Raw genomic sequence first — 19881 nt, 5'->3', positions numbered from 1 at the left:
ATTTATTTTTTTCTTTTTTGAGCCAAGGTCTGACTCTGTTGCCCAGGCTGGAGTGCGGTGGTGCAGTCTCGGCTCACTATAACCTCTGCCTCCTGGGCTTAAGTGATTCTCCCACCTCAGCCTCTTGAGTAGCTGGGACTACAGCCCTGTGTCCCCACACCTGGCCAACATTTTATATAGGCAGGGTTTTACCATGTTGCCCAGGCTGGTCTCAAACTCCTAGGCTCCAGGGATCCTCCCACCTACGCCTTCCAAATAACTGGGATTACAGGCATGAGCCCCTGCACACGGCCCCATTGATGGATTTCGTTTATTCAAATCACAGCAAAATTAAACCAGTTCTAGAAAGTTCTGTCTGAATTCAAACAGAAGCAAAATCTCTGTACTACCTAAAGAGCCTGCCTTGACTGTGGTTATTAAAGTTTTTGAATGAACGTAAGAGAAAAAAATCTTTTGTAAAGACAAGCTCTACTATATACCCAGAAAGTGTTCAAATAAGGAATAGGAGAACTTGGGGAACCTAGAACAGGACCTGGGACCGGAAGTGGTGGTGGTGGGGATGACTGAGCTAACAGACCAAAAAGTTAAAACAGCAGGAAGTGTCAAAACTTGGAAGTGGGTTCACTGGTGGGCCGTTTAGGATGTCATGTGAAGCCTAGTTCAAATTCTCCCCACCTCATTAATTCCAATTTATGAGTTTTGCAGGGACTCCCCAATTTGAAACTTTTACTCCCATATAATCCACAAATCTAGAACCTGTGGCTGAGACTGTATGCTTCTCTTACTGTCTACACTGCAACAAGTAGATAGGAAACAAAAGAGAAATGTGCCTTAATTTTTATATTTCATCTTTGTTACTCCTAACTACTGAGGCACATTAAATACTTACCTTGCTTTCTCCTGTGTGTGCGTGTGTGTGTGTGAGCATGCACGCATGCACAGGCATGCCTGTGTATGTGTATGTGTATGCAGGCATGCATGTGCATATGTGTGTGTGCACTTGTGTGTGTGTATGTGTGATTTAAGTCTCCTTCCCAGCATTTCTCAGAAACTGCTTATGGAAAAAAATAATAATAAATGAAAGGGTTGGCTTGTTTGCCCTTCAACTAGTTAGCCCCACAGGAGTGAGGCATTGGAAATTAAATTTGGCATAAAATATTATAGCTTTTTGAACACCTGTGGCTTTTCCGTCTCATGGTAATCTTAAAGAAAAAAAAATAGTCTTTTGTTTTCTCCCCCCGCATTTTCCTCACCGTGGTATCCTTCCCGTGGGTGGTCTTGAACCTGTCTTGCAATTGTATGGTGTTGAAGTCTCCACTCAGTTAATTTCACAGTGCCGTTGGGAGTTTTGTATGCAACAAAAATCCCAAGGCTAGTTAATAGTCTACCATGAGGCTGCAGGAGGATGTCAACAGAAACAATATGTTGACACGAACTGAAATTCTCCATCAGAGAAAATTTGTTTTCTGCACAGGCTTCAGCTGGAAAAAGCTGAAGAGCTCTATAAAATCTTGAATGCTAATAGAGTCGTTTTTCATTTAATAAATATTTATTGGGCACCTTGTATGTGCCAGGTACTGTTCTGGGTGCTGAATATACAAAGGTGAACAAAACAGGCAATGCCCCTGCTCTCTTGGTGGGAAGAAAAAGACAGAAAACAAGTAAATGGATTAATCAGCGATAAAGACAGTTTAGATAGTGCTAAGTGCTATGAAGAAAACAGAGTGATGGGTAGAGAGTGACAGAGGTGTTCAGCGGAGAAGTGATCAGGGAAGGCTTCTCAGAGGAGGTGATGTTGGAGACTTGAAGGATAAAGAAGTATACAAGCATGCACATGGAGAAGGTTCAGATTGACTTCAGATTAGATCTATATTAAGGTCGTATCCTGGAAGATAAAAATCCACATCGTGCCCAAGGAGTGTGTGTGTCAATTGGATGAGATTTCTCTTATGCAAAATTCAACCCATTTTGGGTTTTTGTGAATCATTGTTACTTCCTGCATTGCTTCACTGATCATGTTCTTTTTCCGAGGCTGCCCACCTCAACTGAGCTGAGGAAGGAACGTTTCCCTTGCTCCAGTCTTGCTGGCTTTTGTCTCTGTGTTGATATTCTCATGAAGTTTGCAATTAGAAAGTCCAAGTGTTCCATTAGGGCCTGTGAGCTGGGGCTCGGGCTAGGTGAGAGACAACATTAACACCGACGTGTCCTGTCTCATCTGAGAGAGATGAGACTCTAGGGGCCACAGAAGCAGAAATCCCTCACCCCTCTGTGTAGCACATTTAGGACCTTTGTGGTGAAAACTAAAACTTCCTCTTGTCCTGTCCTCAGGATTATGGAGAGCATTGTTTGCATAATCTAGCAAAAAGAAAAACAATTTGACTCACTCACCCTCAAGGATTTTTAAATTTAAATTTTATGTATTTATTTTTAAGGTAATACAGTGATATTGTTTAAAACTCAAAAGAACCAAGAAAATATTCCGTGAAAGTCACCTGTTCTTGACTTCCAAGGCAACCAATGATAGCAGTTTCATGGGTATCTTTCCAGAGATAGTTTATATCTGTCGACAGGCAAAAGAGTGAAGATATTCTTCCTCCCTTTTGTTGAAACATAAAACACAGTAAACAAATACGTTTTACATATATATATTATATATGTAAAAATACCTGTATATGTAAATATGTCTGTATTTATAAATATGTGTACATATTTCATATTACATTAACTATAATACAAAGAGCTTTCTAATTATTTTTATAGCTGAGTAGTATTCCCTTGTTTGTAGTATAGTTTACTTAACCAGTTCCCTATTGATGGACATTTAAGTTGTTTTAATCTTTTCTTTATAACATACAATGCTACAATGAATATTTATCATTATATATCATTCCTCACACACACACACACATATATATATGAGGGGCTGCAGGGTCCAAGGGTATGTGCTTTATAATTTTGATAGATGATGCCAAATTACCTTCTAGAGAGGTCTGGCTTCCATCATTGATGAAACATACTAATTTAAACCCAGCATCTATGGCTATCAGGACAAGCTTCAGTGCAAGCCACGCTAAGTAGCTTTTTCAGGAAACTGATTGGTAAATCCTGGGCCACAGAACTTTTTGATAACTTGTAAAAAAAAATGAAAGAAAGAGAGAGAAAGAAAGAAAGAGAGAGAGGGAGGAAGGGAAGGGAAGGGAAAGAAAAGAAAAAGAAAAGCTTCCTTGCCACAGTTCAGAGTTCTAGAGAGAATATTGGTGCTTCATTTCCAAAGTACTAAGTAAATAAATCAATGTTGCACCCAACTGGATCTTTCCAGGAGCCACCCATCTGTATCAATGATGCTCCAAGAGTAAATAAAATAAGCTCCCAATAAATACTGCAGTGCAGCTCCTAATTTGCGTAAAATGGATGAGTGGTGGCATAAAGTATGTTTTTACTTTGTAATTTTAAAGCAAACCCCACAGACACAATGTCATTTCACCTCAACATATTTCGTTATGTATCTCTCAAAAACTACAGTTATTTTCTTAAATAATTGTAACCATAATGCCCTGATCACAGCTAATAAAATTATCAGTCATTCTTTAGGATCACTTACTATCCAGTCTGTGTAACCAAATATTCCCAATTGATTTAAAAATGTATTTGAAATGGTTTTGTTCAAATTGGTATTTGCACAAAGTCCTCAAACCAGATTTGGTTGTTCTATTATCTACAGCAGTCTCCTCCCTTACTTTTATTGCCTGCTACTGACTTAACTGAAAAACCAGGTCCTTTGCCCTATAGAATATCTCTTACCATGTGTTTGGCTTTCTGCTTCCTTGTGGTGTCATTTAGCTTGTTCCTCTACTCCTGCTTCCTAGTGCTACATGGAAGTTAGTGCTAAAGACGATTAGATTCAGGTTCAACTTTATTGGCAAGAATACATTATGGGTGTATGCTGCCCAGTAATGCTTTTGCCATGATGAATTCCTGAAGAGATGCCAGGGCAGCAGCTTCTCTTTTCTTGACCCTTCCTTGAGAATATTTCTATCAGTGTTTGTTTAAAAAAAAAAAAAAAAAAAAAAACTGGCTTCCTGTTTCTCTTTCCTTATACAACTGCTTTCCAGACCAGATCAACTGAATCTGAGCTGATTAATACAGCTAAGGAATTAGAGATGGCAAATCCTGGCAAGCCCATACCTTGGTCAGTGCCTGTCCCTTGGCTCCGCTTACAGGATTCTGTAAAGCAGTGTTGGCCAAGAGAACTTTCTGTGATGATAGAAGTGTTCTACACCTGTACTCTCCAGTATGGTAGCCAGTCACCACAGGTAGCTAGTGAACACTTGAAATGTTGCTAGTGTTTTTAATTAAATTTAAATTTAAATAGCCATTATGTGGCTAGTGGTTGTCATATTGGATAGTGCAGCTATAAAGTCATTTTAAAATGACTTGAGACACACACCTTTCCCACCTCCCTTAGGACCTAACTGCTTCTGTTTTAAGAAGAGCTTTTAAGAAGTCATATTTCATATGTTTGGTTAGTGAGATTGACTTTTACAAAGCTGCTGCTGAATTTGGTGAGCAGTCCAAGGGCTTCAGGTGAGCCACTATTTGCACCAAATCCACCTGGGCTTGACCCAAGGAGATGATAGAAGGAAGTCACTGATTGCCAGGCAAAGCTAGACCCAGGTCCGGGCCCTGGAAAGTGGAAATGAATGCAGGAAGTTGCTCTGTGTGCAAAATTGATAAGAAGCCTTTGGCTAAACAGCAGATACCTAACTGCCATCAGGATATGTGGGTATAGGCATATTATTGATTAGCAGATGTGTGAAGTAGACTTTGTCCAAAAAGAATCTCAGGTGCCAAATTTTTCTTTTCAAACCATGCTTCTAGTGTAGCTGATATCTACAGTGGTAGAGATATGATATAGATAATCTATCTGGATGTGTTCAGACTGACAAAATGTTGAACGCCTTCACTTTTCAAAGTAGTGGGTACAAATTGTGTTAGATACAAAGATGATTAAAGGTTAGGTACAAAGGTGATTAAGACATGGTCCCAGGCCAGGCACGGTGGCTCACACATGTAATCCCAGAACTTTGGGAGGCAGAGGCGGTGGATCACCTGAGGTCAGGAGTTCGAGATCAGACTGGCCAACATGGTGAAACACCGTCTCTACTAAAAATACAAAAATTAGCTGGGCGTGGTGGTGCATGTCTGTAGTCCCAGCTATTCAGGAGGCTGAGGCAAGATAATGGCTTGAACGTGGGAGGCAGAGGTTGCAGTGAGCCAAAATCGCACCACTGCACTCCAGTCTGGGCAACTGAGCAAGACTCCATCTCAAAAAAAACAAAAAACAAACAAACAAAAAAAAAAAAACATGGTCCCTGCCCAAAGGGAACTTGCAATCTAGTAACAGATTATTATCTATTGACTATTGATTATGTGCTAAGCATCTTTCATAGTTCTTATTTGATCCTTACAAAACTGTAATAAGGAAGGCACTATTAGCCCCATTTTAGAGATGAGGAAATTGAGGCCCAGGGAGATTAAGTTACTAGTTCAAAGTAGTGCAGCTACTTAAAGGATGGAGGCAGGATGCAAACCCAAGCTTAAGCCACCATTGTACTTCTCTAGCACTATAGGATTAGAGTCTCCTGATGGGTCTTCAAACGCATGCTTCAAACCCTGCCTTCTCACCATCTCCCCTTGCTCCTCGACTCATGACCATGGCCTCCTCTCTCTCATCTACAGTAAAAGGCAGGTTTTTTACACAGGCCCACAAGATCCTTGATTATCCTTCCCCTGTTATCTTACTATCTTATTGTTCACTTCTCTACCTCTCTCCACTGAAGCCACTCTGGCCTCCTCCCATTTTAGTTTCTTTGCACTGGCAGGGCTGCTTTTAAGAACATGTTTCATTCAAGTATGAAAATAACTCATCTCCTGCAAGTCTGAATAAATACCACCTTTTCAGTGACACCTACCCTGAACATAATATTCTCTTAACGCCTAACCCCACTATATTTTGTAATTTACTTTTTTCTTTTTAAGTTACTCACCCCACCACACACACACAAGAACGTAAGTTCTATGAGGTCAGGAGCTCTCCCTTCCCCATTTTGTTCACTGCCGTTTTTCAAACACCCAGAACAGTGCTGGGTGCATAATGGGTGTTTGGTAGATGTTTGTTGACTGAAGATGGATGAAGCTCAGGTGTGTCCAATTTCAAAAGCATTGAGTACTGAGTCACACTTGCGTATATTTTATATGTGAACACAAACCTACTTGTCTGTATCTGCCACGTTAATCTGGGTCACTTCTAACGGTATGACGATCAGAGTATCCTGTGCAAATACATGTGGGAGCTACTTCCTTTAATTTCCAGTCTCTCTTGAGACAGCACTAATGAAGCTGTCACTTGTGGCTTCCTATAGGGCCAGACATGGTCAGAAATTGTGGTCAGCCAGCTTCCACATATGAGGGTACTACCCGAGCCCTGAAGAGCGGCTTTTTTTGTTTGTTCATTTTTTATGCCTTTGCCCTTACAAAAGAAGAAATATTCTGCTTGTTATTACCAGCCTTGTTGAGGACTGAGATGTGGGAGGGTTGATTAAGGAGCATGGTACCTTAGGCGGTATTTGTAGTGAGTGAAAAAGGATGTAGCTTTATGATTACGCTACAATTTTCGCCACCCCGCTATTCAAAGTATTGAATAGAGGCTGGGTGCGGTGGCTCACACCTGTTATCGAGCACTTTGGGAGGCCGAGGCGGGTGGATCACAAGGTCAGGAGATTGAGACCATCCTGGCCAACATAGTGAAACCCCATCTCTACTAAAAAAATTAGCCGGGCGAAGTGCGTCTATAGTCCCAGCTACTCGGGAGGCTGAGGCAGTGGAATCGCTTGAACTTGGGAGGCAGAGGTTGCAGTGAGCCAAGATCGTGCCACTACACTCCAGCCTGGTGACAGAGCGAGACTCCGTCTCAAAAAAAAAGAAAAGAAGTATTAAATAGAAATCATGTTTCTCTTTTTGAAAAAAAAAAAATAGGTTATTCTTGGTGAGAATTTGACTTCAAATTGTCCAGAGGTTATCTATGAAATTAAAGAAGAGACACCTGTTTTCTACAAACTTGTTCCTCATCCTGTGAAGAATATCTACATTTATCTAACAGCTGGGAAAGAGGTAGGTAGAAATACTAGTTATTGCTTCTGATTTATGAATAAAAATGGTTTAATCGATGTCATTATCTAGTAGCAAAGCTTTTACTTTGGACTACAGAGTTTAAGCAGTGCCCTAGGCTTCGAGGAGACCCGCAGTGGTTCACAGGCACGGAATTAAAAATCTTACTGACTGTCAGTAAGTAAGCAAGAAATATTATCTATTTAGACAATTTTATTATTGGCTGTATTTCCAGTGCTAAGGTTTTCAGAGGAGGGTGTGCTTGCAAATGGGCACATAATCAGCAAGGTAACTGAATTTACACATTTATTGTGTGGGCACTGAACGGTTAGATGCATTTATGAATCTACCCAATGGGACTGGCTTTGGAATTTGGGGTTAATATCAGGCCACAGTCTCATACACATTCATGAACCAGGAAATATATGGTACTGACCCTCCCCCTCTTCATTTATCTTGCTGTTTTGGCTTTTCTTTTCCTTCTGCTTACTGAAATAAAAGTAATATATTTTTATATTTCCTTCATCTTTACCAAGTGATTTCACCAAGGGAAGGAGAAAAGAAACTAATTGTTAGTGAGTCTCTACTATATATTAGTCACTGTTCTTTGCACGATCTCTGTCTAGATGCACAGAATTATGTACATACACATACACACAAGTGTAGAAAACAGTGTTAATGAAATGTGTTACTGACTGCGCATAGTGGCTCATGCCTGTTATCCCAGCACTTTGGGAGGCTGAGGTGGGAGGATCCCTTGAGGCCTGGAGTTTAAGGCTGCAGTGAGCCATGATCAAACCACTGTACCCTAGCCTGGGTGACAGAGCAAGACACCGCCTCACACACAAAAAAAGAAAAAAAAAAAAAAAAGGCTGGGCATGGTGGCTAACGCCTATAATCCTAGCACTTTGGGAAGCCAAGGCGGAGATCACCTGAGTTCAGAAGTTCAAGACCACCCTGGGCAACATGATGAAAACCCATCTCCACTAAAAATACAAACAATTAGCTGGGTGTGGTGGTGCATGCCTATAATCCCAGCTACTTGGGAGGCTGAAGGACAAGAATCGCTTGAAACCAGGAGGTGGAGGTTGTAGTGAGCTGACATCACCACTGCACCCCAGCCTGGGCAACAGAGTGAGACTCTGTCTCAAAAAAGAAAAAAAGAAGAAGAAGAAGAAAAAGAAATGTGTTTTTAATTTAATGAGATAGTTACCCTTGTTTTATATGAAGAATCTAAGACTTGGAGAGGTTAAATAACTTGTTAAAGAATATCTATATATCTATATATATAGATAGATATGCATGTATATATTTGTAGGTTAGCCTTTGCAGGGCTAAGACAAAAACTCAACCCTGATTCTAAAGCCCGTGATACATGGTATTAAATCCAAAATTTGTGAAAACTGGACATTTCCTGGCTCAGTGGTTTTGACCCATGACCATTTGAACATGGAAAGTGCAAAGAAGGTAATTGAGACTTACATAATTCTATAATGGATGTAACAGATACTCTCAGCCCACCCCTGGTTTTCCAGTCTTTTTCTTTCAGTCATTCTAAGAAGAATAGCAATGACAGCCATCTACATGTGCTTTTTGAGTCACAGATAAGATGTCCAAGCAATTTGTAGTTTCTGGTATTCTTATAAAGATGATATCGTTCTTTGCACACTGAAAAGTCAGTTGTATCAAAATGAGCGCACTGAGATGGCCACATCTTCCCACAGAGCTTGTAAACCAGTCCTTCACCATGTAGAATCTCCTATGCCAATTTGCTTCACCATTCAGACACTTTGTATTATGTGTCTTCCCTGGGGATCCCATCTTTGAAAGACCTTTGTCTACCCAACAAACTGCACATATTAAGTAACGGTTCCCATTCCCAGGGTTTATTTGTCAAGGGCATCTCAAAACTGCTGGTCAGAGTCCTGACTGCGCTCCCACATGGAGCTGATAAAATTTCAACCCAAAGCAAAGAAATTTGATATCTTGCTTAATCCGTGCATGTTTTTCCATTCAGTTTTTTGAAATATTGCAAATAGCTCATAAGCCCCCATTACTTCCTTCATGGATAGTAATGGAACCCTAGAACTCAGGATCCTAGGCTGGGAACCACTGTGAAAAGTCACCAGTAGTTGATGGGTTCCCACTTTCTAGAAAGCAAAAAGTTCTAGCCTCTGGTCATTCAAAGCCTGAAGTCCTGGGGAGAGTTTTTGACTGGGCATCAAAGCTGGTTAGCCCTGCATTCTTCACTGAGGATTACTGCTAGAGATCCTATTATTTGAACTCTGTAAGAGACAAAGCCCAAGGAAGGCTCTTTCCTAGGCTGTTGGGGAGGTAAGAACAGCCAAACTAATAAGCTATGGCATATCCATGAAATGGTATGATACGGGGCCGCTAAAAATAATCATATGGAGATGTGTGCATTTATGTGGAATAGTCATTACGGTCTGTTATTAAATTAGAGAGCAGGTCTAATGTATTCTTAGTGTCCCCTCTCTCTCTCTTTTTTTTTTTTTTTTTTTGAGATGGAGTCTTGCTCTGTCACCCAGGCTGGTGTACAGTGGCACAGTCTCAGCTCACTGCAACCTCCGCCTCCACGGGTTTGAGCAATTCTCCCGTCTCAGCCTCCCTATTAACTGGAACTACAGTCACACACTACCATGCCTGGCTAATTTTTATTTGTTTGTTTGTTTTAATAGAGACGGGGTTTCACCATACTGGTCAGGCTGGTCTCGAACTCCTGACCTCAGGTGATCCACCCACCTTGGCCTCCCAAAGTGCTGAGATTACAGGCGTGAGCCACCTTGCCTGGCCGTCTCTCTCTCTTTTTTTTTTTTTTTTTGAAACAGAGTCTCACTCTGTCACCCAGGTTGGAGTGCAGTGGTGTGATCTCGGCTCACTGCAACCTCCACCTCCTGAGTTCAAGCGATTCTCCTGCCTCAGCCTCTCGACTAGCTGGGATTACAGGCGCCCACCACTATGCCCAGCTAAGTTTTGTATCTTTAGTAGAGACAGGGTTGGCCAGACTGGTCTTGAACTCCGGGCCTGAAGTGATCCTCCCACCTCAGGCTCCCAAAGTGCTGGGATTACAGGTGTGAGCCACCGTGCCCGGTCAGTGTCCTCCCTCTTATACAGAGTTATATTTGTGTGTTTAAATACACTGAGTAATAGTTCTCAGAGAATGTTCTGGAGACCCATATTCCACAGAATGCTCTGAGCAAAAGTGGTCCCATGACCAGCTGTTACTTACTATACCCCTCCTGGAATAGTATATGTGTATGTGGGGAATAGTATATGTGGGGCTCGGCATATTCAAAGGCTCTCAGAATCCCTGTGCTGAGGAAACCTGTTTCGCTTTTTCAGTCTAAGGTTTCATGTTTGCTGGATCATGGAACCCTTTTCTTACATAATAGCAGTAACCAATACTTATTGAACATTTAGTACCTGTCAGACAATGGTTCATAATAACCCCATGAAGTCGTGATCCATTTTACAGATGAGGAAACAAGGTTAGAGAGATTGCGTGACACTATTAAAATCCGTCACTGTTACAGAGGCATTTGTGAACTACCAGGAAATACTTTTCTCCATTCTGGTTAATTCTGGCTCAGGATCATGGGCTGCCGGCTGCATCTGTCAGCAGTGTTGGGGACTATGAAATGGAAGGGCATGGTTATCCTCCATGAAGTCAACTTGGAACTGAAGGATCCACCTCAGGAGAGTCCCTGTTTTCCTCACAAAATAGAGGAAAATAGAGAGCTCCCTTCTACAACTCTTTATTTCTCTAACCTGCTAAAGAGGTTATTTATACTATAGCTTGTGCAACTTCCTGGCATAATGAGTTCCACAAGTTCCCTTACTACCTGCTGTGTGGTTTTGCCTGCAGAAAATGCTCTGTGTGATGCTCAGCTACTCCCTGCCTCTGACCGTCCTACTTGGAGGCTCTGACTGGCTGCCTAGATGTCTGGGCCTGCCCAGCTGGGGTGCCCTCTTTGTGGGCTGCTGTTTCCTGACAACAGCAAGAGGCAGCTCTAGGGACAGGGAAGTGATTTGACTATTCCCCCTGTTTCTTTTATTTTCAACTCCACTGGAGGGGTGTGAGCAAAGCAAGCCAGGAGCTGAGGTCACGGCGCTGCCCCTGGCAGGGGTGTGGGAGGGCCTGGTCCCTGGTCCTCCTCATTTCCACATTGAGTGCCAACCTCCTGCTGACACTCCTGGGACACAGCCTTTGCTGTTCCCTAATGCTCGTTTCCAAAATGCCATTGGCCACACATGGACTGTCTCTGTATGAAAACCAGGCAACCTGATTCCATGATCCCTATGGAAATCATCATTAGCAGATCGGAAACCCAACTGCATGTCAGACTCACCTGAGAGAGCTCTTAAAATACAGATTCCTGGCCAGACACAGTGGTGCATGCCTGCAATCTCAGCACTTTTGGGAGGCTGAGATGGGAGGAGCACTTGAGCCCAGAAGTTCAAAACCAGCCTGGGCAACATAGTGAGACCCTGTGTCTTTAAGAAAAAAATATTTTAAATGAAAAAAATACACATTCCTGGGCTCCGCCCCCAGACTTAGTGAGTCTCTGGGGCAGAGGCCTGGGAATATGCACTGTCAAAAGCTCCCCAGGTGATTTCCATACAAGGACTTCATGTCCTAGAACTTGAGACCCACTGCCCAGTGCCAATATGAAGGTGTTTTGAGTGCAAGTTGATAAATAGGCTCTTTTTGGCCTTTCATTAGATAAGGTGTTGTAGTTTTGCTGCTGTTGCTTATCATTCTGTCTGAACCACTGTCCTCTTTCTTTTTAGGTGAGGAGAATTCGTGTTGCAAACTGCAGTAAACACAAATCCTGTTCGGAGTGTTTAACAGCCACAGACCCTCACTGCGGTTGGTGCCATCCACTACAAAGGTATCTCCTGAATTCTTTCTCACCAACTCGCATTTTCGAAAAAGTGTCATGCGGCAGAACACTTGTTGCCCTACTTTAACGATCCATTCCAGTGACCTGAGGGAACTGATCTCTTCCTCGACTAAAATCTCGTTGTGCAATCCTAATGAATTCTCCAAGATGTTTCCAGCCGCGTCCGTGCTATGCAATCACTGGACCGGGGGGCTCCCCAGGCTGGGGGCGGGAGGGGCAGGTGTGCGGCCTTCAGGAGAACTGGCGAGAGCAGGCAGATTTGGTTTTTACTTTCTCCAGAGTTCTCCAAGACTCAAGAGAGAGGCAAAAGGTCCCCCCTCCGAGAAGATAAAAGAATAGAGATGTTTGAAAATTTTTCCGTTGAATCCCCATCATGTCATGTATTCTGTTCGCTCCGCAGAAGCCTCGTTATTGATGGCGCCGTCTCCTAATGCGCCGCGCAGCTGTGGGCCTGATGTACAATCTCAGTCTCCGGGCAGAATCTGCCCAGCCTGGTCTGGAATGACGATGTTCACGACCCATCTAGGCTCAGGGGCGACTCGGAGCAGCTTCCCCGCCATGGCAGTTTCCTAGCGTCCCTGGGCCCGGCCTGGTTGGATTCGCCGTCGCCATGGCAACCCAGTACTGGGGCTCTTGCCGGAGAAGCAAAGGAGGAGAGAGCCTTCGCTGCAGCTCAGGCAGGAGAGAGAGAGAGAGAGAGAGAGAGAACGAAAAAAACCCATAACAGTGTCTGTCAGTTTGGTGCTTTCAGTTTTTAAAGGTGAAAAGGATAAGAAAGAGCAGAGCAGGTGGAGAGATGCTGAAGGCTGAACCAGGGGACAGTTTGGGACTAGAAAAGAGGAGGAAGAGAATTGGGGACTGAACGGTGAGGCAGCCAAGAGAAATGAAGGGAGAGGGGGAAATGCAATACAAGCAAGAGGTTTAGGAAACAAACCAAAAATATGGGGATGGAATTAATTAAGAGTTCATGGGGGAAGGCACAATTCGAGCTGCAGCAAGAGGAATAATTGCCCCTGCCATTTGCTACGCTTCCTTACCGGGCTGTTTCCGTCAGAGTCACTGGCAGACAAACGAAGCAAGGGCCAGAAAAATGCTCATGAATAATTCACTGATCACGAATGGGATTTATTTGTTGCGCACTCACTGAGCAGTCTTGCCATAATCTTTTAGATCCATTCATTTATGTAGCACCCCTGTCTGTATTTGTAGAGCTGTGCACAGGAGTCAATTCGATAATGGCGGCGACGATGGTGGTGATTAAATAGCCACATGGAGCTAGCAGCTAACATATTAACAAGCTCAGCTCTGGAGCCTGTGGGAGATGTCCAAGCTGGTGATATGAATTTGGGAGTTGGTAGATTTTAGATGGTACTTAGAGAAGCCGTAAGACCAGACGAAGGAGTGAGTGTTGATTGAGGAGAGAAGTTTGAGAACTGAGCATTGAGGGGCTGTGGTGTTTAGGGGTTGGGGAGAAGGAGGGGAAACAGAACAAGAAATAAGGAGGGAGCAGTCAGAAGGGGAAGAGGAAAAACTGGAGAGGGTGGTCTCCTGGAAGCCAAGGAAAGAAAGGAGGAGGAAGCAATCCACTGGGTCAGATTCAGCTGAGAGGTCAAGCAGGAGAAGAAAAGAATGGATCCATTGCACTTAGCAGGTGACAGTGGGTGACTGCTGGGAATGCCATTGTTAGGAGTGGCGCTAAATCCACTAGAGACAATGGGAAAATAAGATCTTAAGCAGGGACAGCTTAGAGAAGCTTTACTGAGAAAGACAGCTGAAAAAATGAAGCAAACACTGGAAGAGTAAGTAGAGTCCAAAGAATTTTTTCTTTTCTTTTTCTTTTTCTTTTTTTTTTTTTGAGACGGACTCTGGCTGTGTCTCCCAGGCTGGAGTGCAGTGGCATGATCTCGGCTCACTGCAACCTCCACCTCCCAGGTTCAAGCCGATTCTCCTGCCTCAGCCTCCCAAGTAGCTAGGATTACTGGCATGTGCCACCACACTCAACTAATTTTTGTATTTTTAGTAGAGATGGGGTTTCACCATGTTGGCCAGGCTGGTCTCGAACTCCTGACCTCAGGTGATCTGCCCACCTCAGCCTCCCAAAGTGCTGGGATTACAGGCGTGAGCCACTGCACCCATCCTGTTTTGTCTTTTTAAGATGCATGAAATAACAGTGCATGTCTGCGCTGTTGGGAAAATTCCAGAAGAGAAGGAGAAATGGATGATACAGGAGAGAGAAGGGTTGTGGACTGTTGTCTTTCAGCAGGTGGAAGACAATATGACTTGGTGTGCCAGCAGGGAGGCCAGCCTCAGACAGGAGCACTGGCCCCTCACCCTCAGTGATAGGAGGGAAGGTAGGGAATCTGGGCCTGAGCATGGGGAGGTGGCAGAGCCCTGTGTTTTGTCTTCTCCTATTGCTCACATTATTTTCAGTGGCCTAAGGCCATTGAGAGTGAGGTTGGGGAGGAAGCACTGGAGGTTTGAGGAGAAAAGAGAGAGAAGGAGTGGACTGGAAGACTGGGAGAGAGAACAGAGTAGAGAAATACAGAATAGTTGCCAGGCAGCATTAGGGCCCACTTGAGGTTGGTGGTCTTGTGTTTAAAGTGAGAGCCGTAAGCATGGTTTTGTCTTTCTCAAGCTGCATTCAGCTCTGGTGGTATAGCTGTAGACTCAGAAAAGTTAGCTCTAGCCAGTTTGGGGGCTTTGCCAGAAAATATATCAAGAAGGGAGAGAGTGGCCAGGGTGCTGAGGGAGCATGTAAAGAATGGATGATGATATTGACGTGGATGTTGATTCATATAATGATGGCACTTGGGCTCTAAGGAGGGAGGTAAGGACCTGATGGGGGTAGGGACATGAAAAGGTGGTAGGGTCTATGTTGGAAGTTGAGGTTGAGTTTAAAGATTGTTAGGGGCAGGCACGGTGACTCACACCTGTAATCCCAGCTTTTGGGGAGGCCAAAGCGAGTGGATCCCTTGAGGCCAAGAGTTTGAGACCAGCCTGGGCAACATGGCAAAGACCCCATCTCTACAAAAAATACAAACATTAGCTGGGTGTGGTGGTATGTGCTTGTGCTCCCAGCTACTCGGGAGGTTAAGGTGGGAGGCTTGCTTGAGTCCCTGAGACAGAAGTTGCAGTGAGCTGAGATGACACCTCTACTTTCTAGCTTGGATGACAAAGTGAGACCCTGTTTCAAAAAAAAAAAAAAAAAATAGTTGGAACTAGGGAATTGGAAAGGGGAATTATTGGACTGTGGGGGCTTGATATTGAGGTCATGGATGGGTGGCGTTATTGGCAATGACAGGGTCTGCCATATGATTGTCAAGATCATTGGCAGAGAGGGGTCAAGGAACTGAGGTGGTTACCAGAGTACTAAATGGCTTCGTCATCCGTGTGGAAATTGTGGTCACCAAGAGATTGAGGAGCTACATATTCAAGGAACGAAGGGAAGTGACCAGGGCTGGAGTGGTCTGTAATAATCACAATGAGGAGGGACCTGGGGTGGTTTGAGCCGACAGCATGGGCTTCGAAGCTGGGGAGGAAGTGTTGGAAAGAGAGAAGAAGGATCTTCCAGAAGAGGCTGCAAGACACAAGTAGGACACCTAGATGAGGGAGAGGAAGCAGCCAGACCTTGAGAGGGGCGTGGGGAAGCTGTGACCTCGAGGGAGAGCTGGTTTCAGTAATATTGAGAAGGTGAAAGGAACAATCTGAGAAGAGGTTGAAGACATGGGGGCTTCTGTTGATAACTGGCTGTGAGTTATAGTCTTCTGTTTGTTTGTTTGTTTGTTTTGAGACAGGGTCTCATCCTGTCACCCAGGCTGGAGTGCAGTGGTACAATCACAGCTCACTACAACCTGACCTCCCCAGGCTCAGGTGTTCCTTCCACTGCAGTCTCCCAAGTGGTTGGGACCACAGGTGTGCACCACCATGCCCAGTTTTATTTTGTTTGTTTTTTTTTTTTTTGTATTTTGTAGAGACAGGGTTTCACCATGTTGCCCAGGCTGGTCTTGAACTCCTGAGCTCAAGCAATCCTCCTTCCTGGGCCTCCCAAAGTGTTAGGATTAGAGACGTGGACCACCATGCACAGTCAAAAGCCTCCTTCTGCTCTTGCTCCCTCACCCCTATCCCAGTGCTCTCCAAGAAAAGTGATTCATTTAAAATCCAAATCGGATTATGTCACTCCCCAGCTTAATACCCTCCCCTGGCTTTCCATCTTAGAACTCAGTCTGACTCCCTTGCTGCCAGGACCTGCATACCAGGCTTTCTATGATCTGGCCTTCCACCACTTCTCTGACCTCTCATGCCATTCTCTCCTTTGTTTACTCAACCCCAGACATCCTGATTTAAGACTATGCTAAGCATGTTCCTGTCCTGGGGCCTTTGCATGTGCTGTTTCCTCAGTCTAGTGCATTCTTCCCCACATCTTTCTATGGCAGACTCTTTCTTGACTATCTGGTCCTAGAGCACTCATCTCTCTGCACCTGCCTACCCAGTCTTCAATATCCTCCCCTTACTCACAGTGACATTACTGTTTTATTTTCTTCATGGCCCATCGCTATTAGGAATGACCTTACTTCTCTACCTCTCTTTATTGAAATGTGCTCAAAAAAAGTAAGTTAAATGAATGAGATAGACTAAGTGATTGGTCAACTCTACCAATGGCAGGTTGAGACTTGTGCCTTAAGTCTTATAAGACATTCTGAAGTCATGGAGCGATGGTGCCTCACAGCCACGTCAGATCACTTGGTTTCAGACAGCCTGGGTTGTGGCCTGCAATGAAATGAAACTAAGTCTCAGATCTGTGACTCATGTGGAGCTGCCCGTACCATTCAAAATTAGGAATTCTAAAGGGGGATGTTTTCTTACGATGGTAGAGCATCCCACTGTGTTTATTTTAAATGTCATGGATTTATTTAGAAAAATAATTTATTTTCTCTGTTGAGAAGGTTGAGTTTTCTTGCATGCATGTCTAGAAAGTGGAATGGTAGGGAGAGGCAAGCAAACTATCTTCACTTCCTTCTGATCCCATGTTAAGAATAGGCATCCAGGCCGGGCACGGTGGCTCACGCCTGTAATCCCAACACTTTGTGGGGCTAAGGCAGGTGGATCACCTGAGATCAGGAGTTTGAGACCAGCCTGACCAACATGGTGAAACCCCGTCTCTACTAAAAATACAAAAATTAGCCAGGTGTGGTGGTACATGCCTGTTAATCTCAGCAACACGGGAGGCTGAGGCAGGAGAATCACTTGAACCCAGGAGGCGGAGGGTGCAGTGAGCCAAGATCCAGCCTGACTGACAGAGTGAGACTCCGTCTCAAAAAAAAAAAAAAAAAAAAGAACAGGCATCCAGTATAAGCAGATAAAAAGCAATTAGATAAACAATGAGCTCTAAAAAGTCTAGTATTTTATTGTTGGAACCTCAGATCCAACCTGTGCTGAATTTGTCTGTGTGGGTGGAAAGTGAATTTTTGCAGGCTGAATATCTTGGGTTTGGAAGCAGTTTCTCAGTTTCTCCCATATTGCAAAGCATAGCACATGTGTTCAGTTACGAATTTCCACAAAACTGGCAATCCTGAACCAATGAACGGGTGAGGTTCCAAAAGTTCATTTGCAAGTTTGTTTGGCATGCAGAATGCATTTTCCCATAGAAACAATGTCATAAATTAAGGATTGACTCCCAAGCCAGCCCATAAAATCCAAAATTATTTAATTTCAACAAATATTTATTGAACACCTAATGAGAGTCTGATCTGGGGCATAAGATAGCTAGGTGGTATTGAGATAAATCGGATGCCATTCTTGGCTTTAAGGAACTTGCATGCTAGCTGGGAAGGCAGACTTATCAGTGGCCAACATTCATTCATTCAATCCTACATCCAATCACAAATATTTTTTAAGCACAACAGTGTGCTAAGTCCTATGCTCAGTGCTCTGGGTACAGTTTTTTCTTGTCTGTATAGAGCTTGCAATCTAATGAGGGATATAATGTGTATCAGCTAGGTTTCTGCTCTAGTAATGCTGTATAACAAACAACCCCCAAATCCTTAGTGGTCTAAAAGAGCAAAGATTTATTTACATTTGTTTTTCTTGCTCATGGGTCAGCCTGTTAGCTATGGGAAGAAAGGTGGGGTCAATGTCAAGCTGAAAGTTGAGTTCAGGTCTGTTTCCCATGTTTTTCATTCTGTACATGCTCTTCTTAAGGCAGATAGAAGTAGCATGAGAGACCAAGCTAAACTAGACAACATACTCTAAGCCCTGGTTCACATCATGCTGACCAATATTCCATTGATAAAGCAAGCTGCATGGCCAAGCCCAATATCCATGGAGCAGGGAAATATATTCCACCTACTCTAGTGGAAGATTCTGCAAAGTGACCTGGTAAAAAGGTAGTGTGAGTGTGTCATTCTAGTACAGGATGGATTGAAGAATTGGGAACAATAATCCACTCTTATCAATAAGTAAAGGAGATGAATGAATAGAGTGTCATAAGGGCTAGCATGGGGGAACTGTAGAGTTTCATGGAGGCACATAAGAAATACCTAACCCAAACTTAACAGGTCAAGGAAGGCTTCCTGGAGGAAGGGATATCTAATCTGAACCTGAAGGGTAGGGGGATATCAGCTAGGTAAAGATGAGGCAGGGGAAGGTGGTGTAGGGATCAGGCTGTACAAAGGCCAGGCGAGCTTGGCCTGAAGCTCAGTGTGGACGAGCATACAGGAGAGCTGGGGGGTGCTGGGAGATGAGGGTGTCAAGATAGGCAGAGGCAGATGAAGGGAAGGTCCTGCAAGTCACATTAAAGAATTTGAATTTTGTTGGAAGGACCTTGGGGAGCCATTGCAGGGCTTTAATTAAAAGTGTGACCAGATCAGATGAGTGTTTTAGAACGAGAACTCTGGGGTGCAAGGTGGACCGGAGGGGACTGAGAAGAGCTGGCAGATCAGTTAGCAGGTGGCTATAAACCAGCAAGAGACCAGGAACTGAATTAGAGTGATAGTAGTGGTGTGGGAAGGAAGTGGGTGGATTAGAGAGCTATTTGGAAGATAGAATTGACAGGGCTTAGTGATTAATTGGATTCCCCTTTGAGTCGGACACACTAAAAATAAGGCCATAAAATGAAAAATAAAATCTCAAGGTGGCCACTGTTTTTCTGGAAGATGTATCCTTTCTCCTTTGATCTCAGTCTTCATGAAGAAAACAAACAAGTGATACCCACGCATACACTTGATTCCTCCTGTGTCCCAGGCACTGGGCTAGGCACCAGGTTAGACCCCAGAAGATGGGCACCTGAGTCAAATGTGGGAGGGCTTCTGAGAGACACCAGCGCTGAGTCTCGGAGTGTTCACTGGGGTGAGTTATCGCACTGAAGCTGGTGTTGAGATTACAGAGGAAGGAGTGCAGGCATCTGGCTGGGGTGACCAGGTGGACAGAGGTGTCGGTTACTGAGTAGGGAGTGTAGAAGGAGTGGCCTGTTTGGGCTGCATGGGAAATGCAGAGGGCTGACTTCCACGCTGGCAACATGGGCAGGACAGCCTATGAGGACAGAGGAAAGGTCTTGTGTTAGTCTGTTTTTGCACTTCTATAAGGAAATACCTGAGACTGGGTAATTTATAAAGGAAGGAGGTTAGTTGGCTCATGGTTCTGCTGGCTGTACAGGAAGCATGATGCTGGCATCTGCTCAGCTTCTGGGGAGGCCTCAGGAAACTTACAATCATGGCAGAAGGTGAAGGGAAAGCAGGACATGTCTTACATGGGTGAAGCAGGAGGAAAGGCGGGTGGGGGAGGTGCCACATAC

General features: G+C 44.0%; 1 protein-coding gene across 1 annotated transcript in view; it reads left to right on the top strand.

Annotated features, from left to right (window-relative positions):
• The window catches only part of PLXNC1 (plexin C1), a 160130-nt gene that overhangs the window by 16027 nt on the left and 124222 nt on the right, over nt 1-19881 (top strand). The window contains exons 3-4 of the mRNA XM_011993157.1: nt 7036-7170; nt 11980-12080. Of these exons, the coding sequence (XP_011848547.1) occupies nt 7036-7170; nt 11980-12080 (236 nt within the window). The remainder of the gene's footprint in view (nt 1-7035; nt 7171-11979; nt 12081-19881) is intronic.

Source organism: Mandrillus leucophaeus, unplaced genomic scaffold (genome assembly GCF_000951045.1).
Source record: "Mandrillus leucophaeus isolate KB7577 unplaced genomic scaffold, Mleu.le_1.0 Scaffold427, whole genome shotgun sequence".
Lineage (NCBI taxonomy): Eukaryota > Metazoa > Chordata > Mammalia > Primates > Cercopithecidae > Mandrillus > Mandrillus leucophaeus.
Note: the sequence above shows the minus strand (reverse complement) of the source record. Positions and strands in the feature narration are given on the sequence as shown.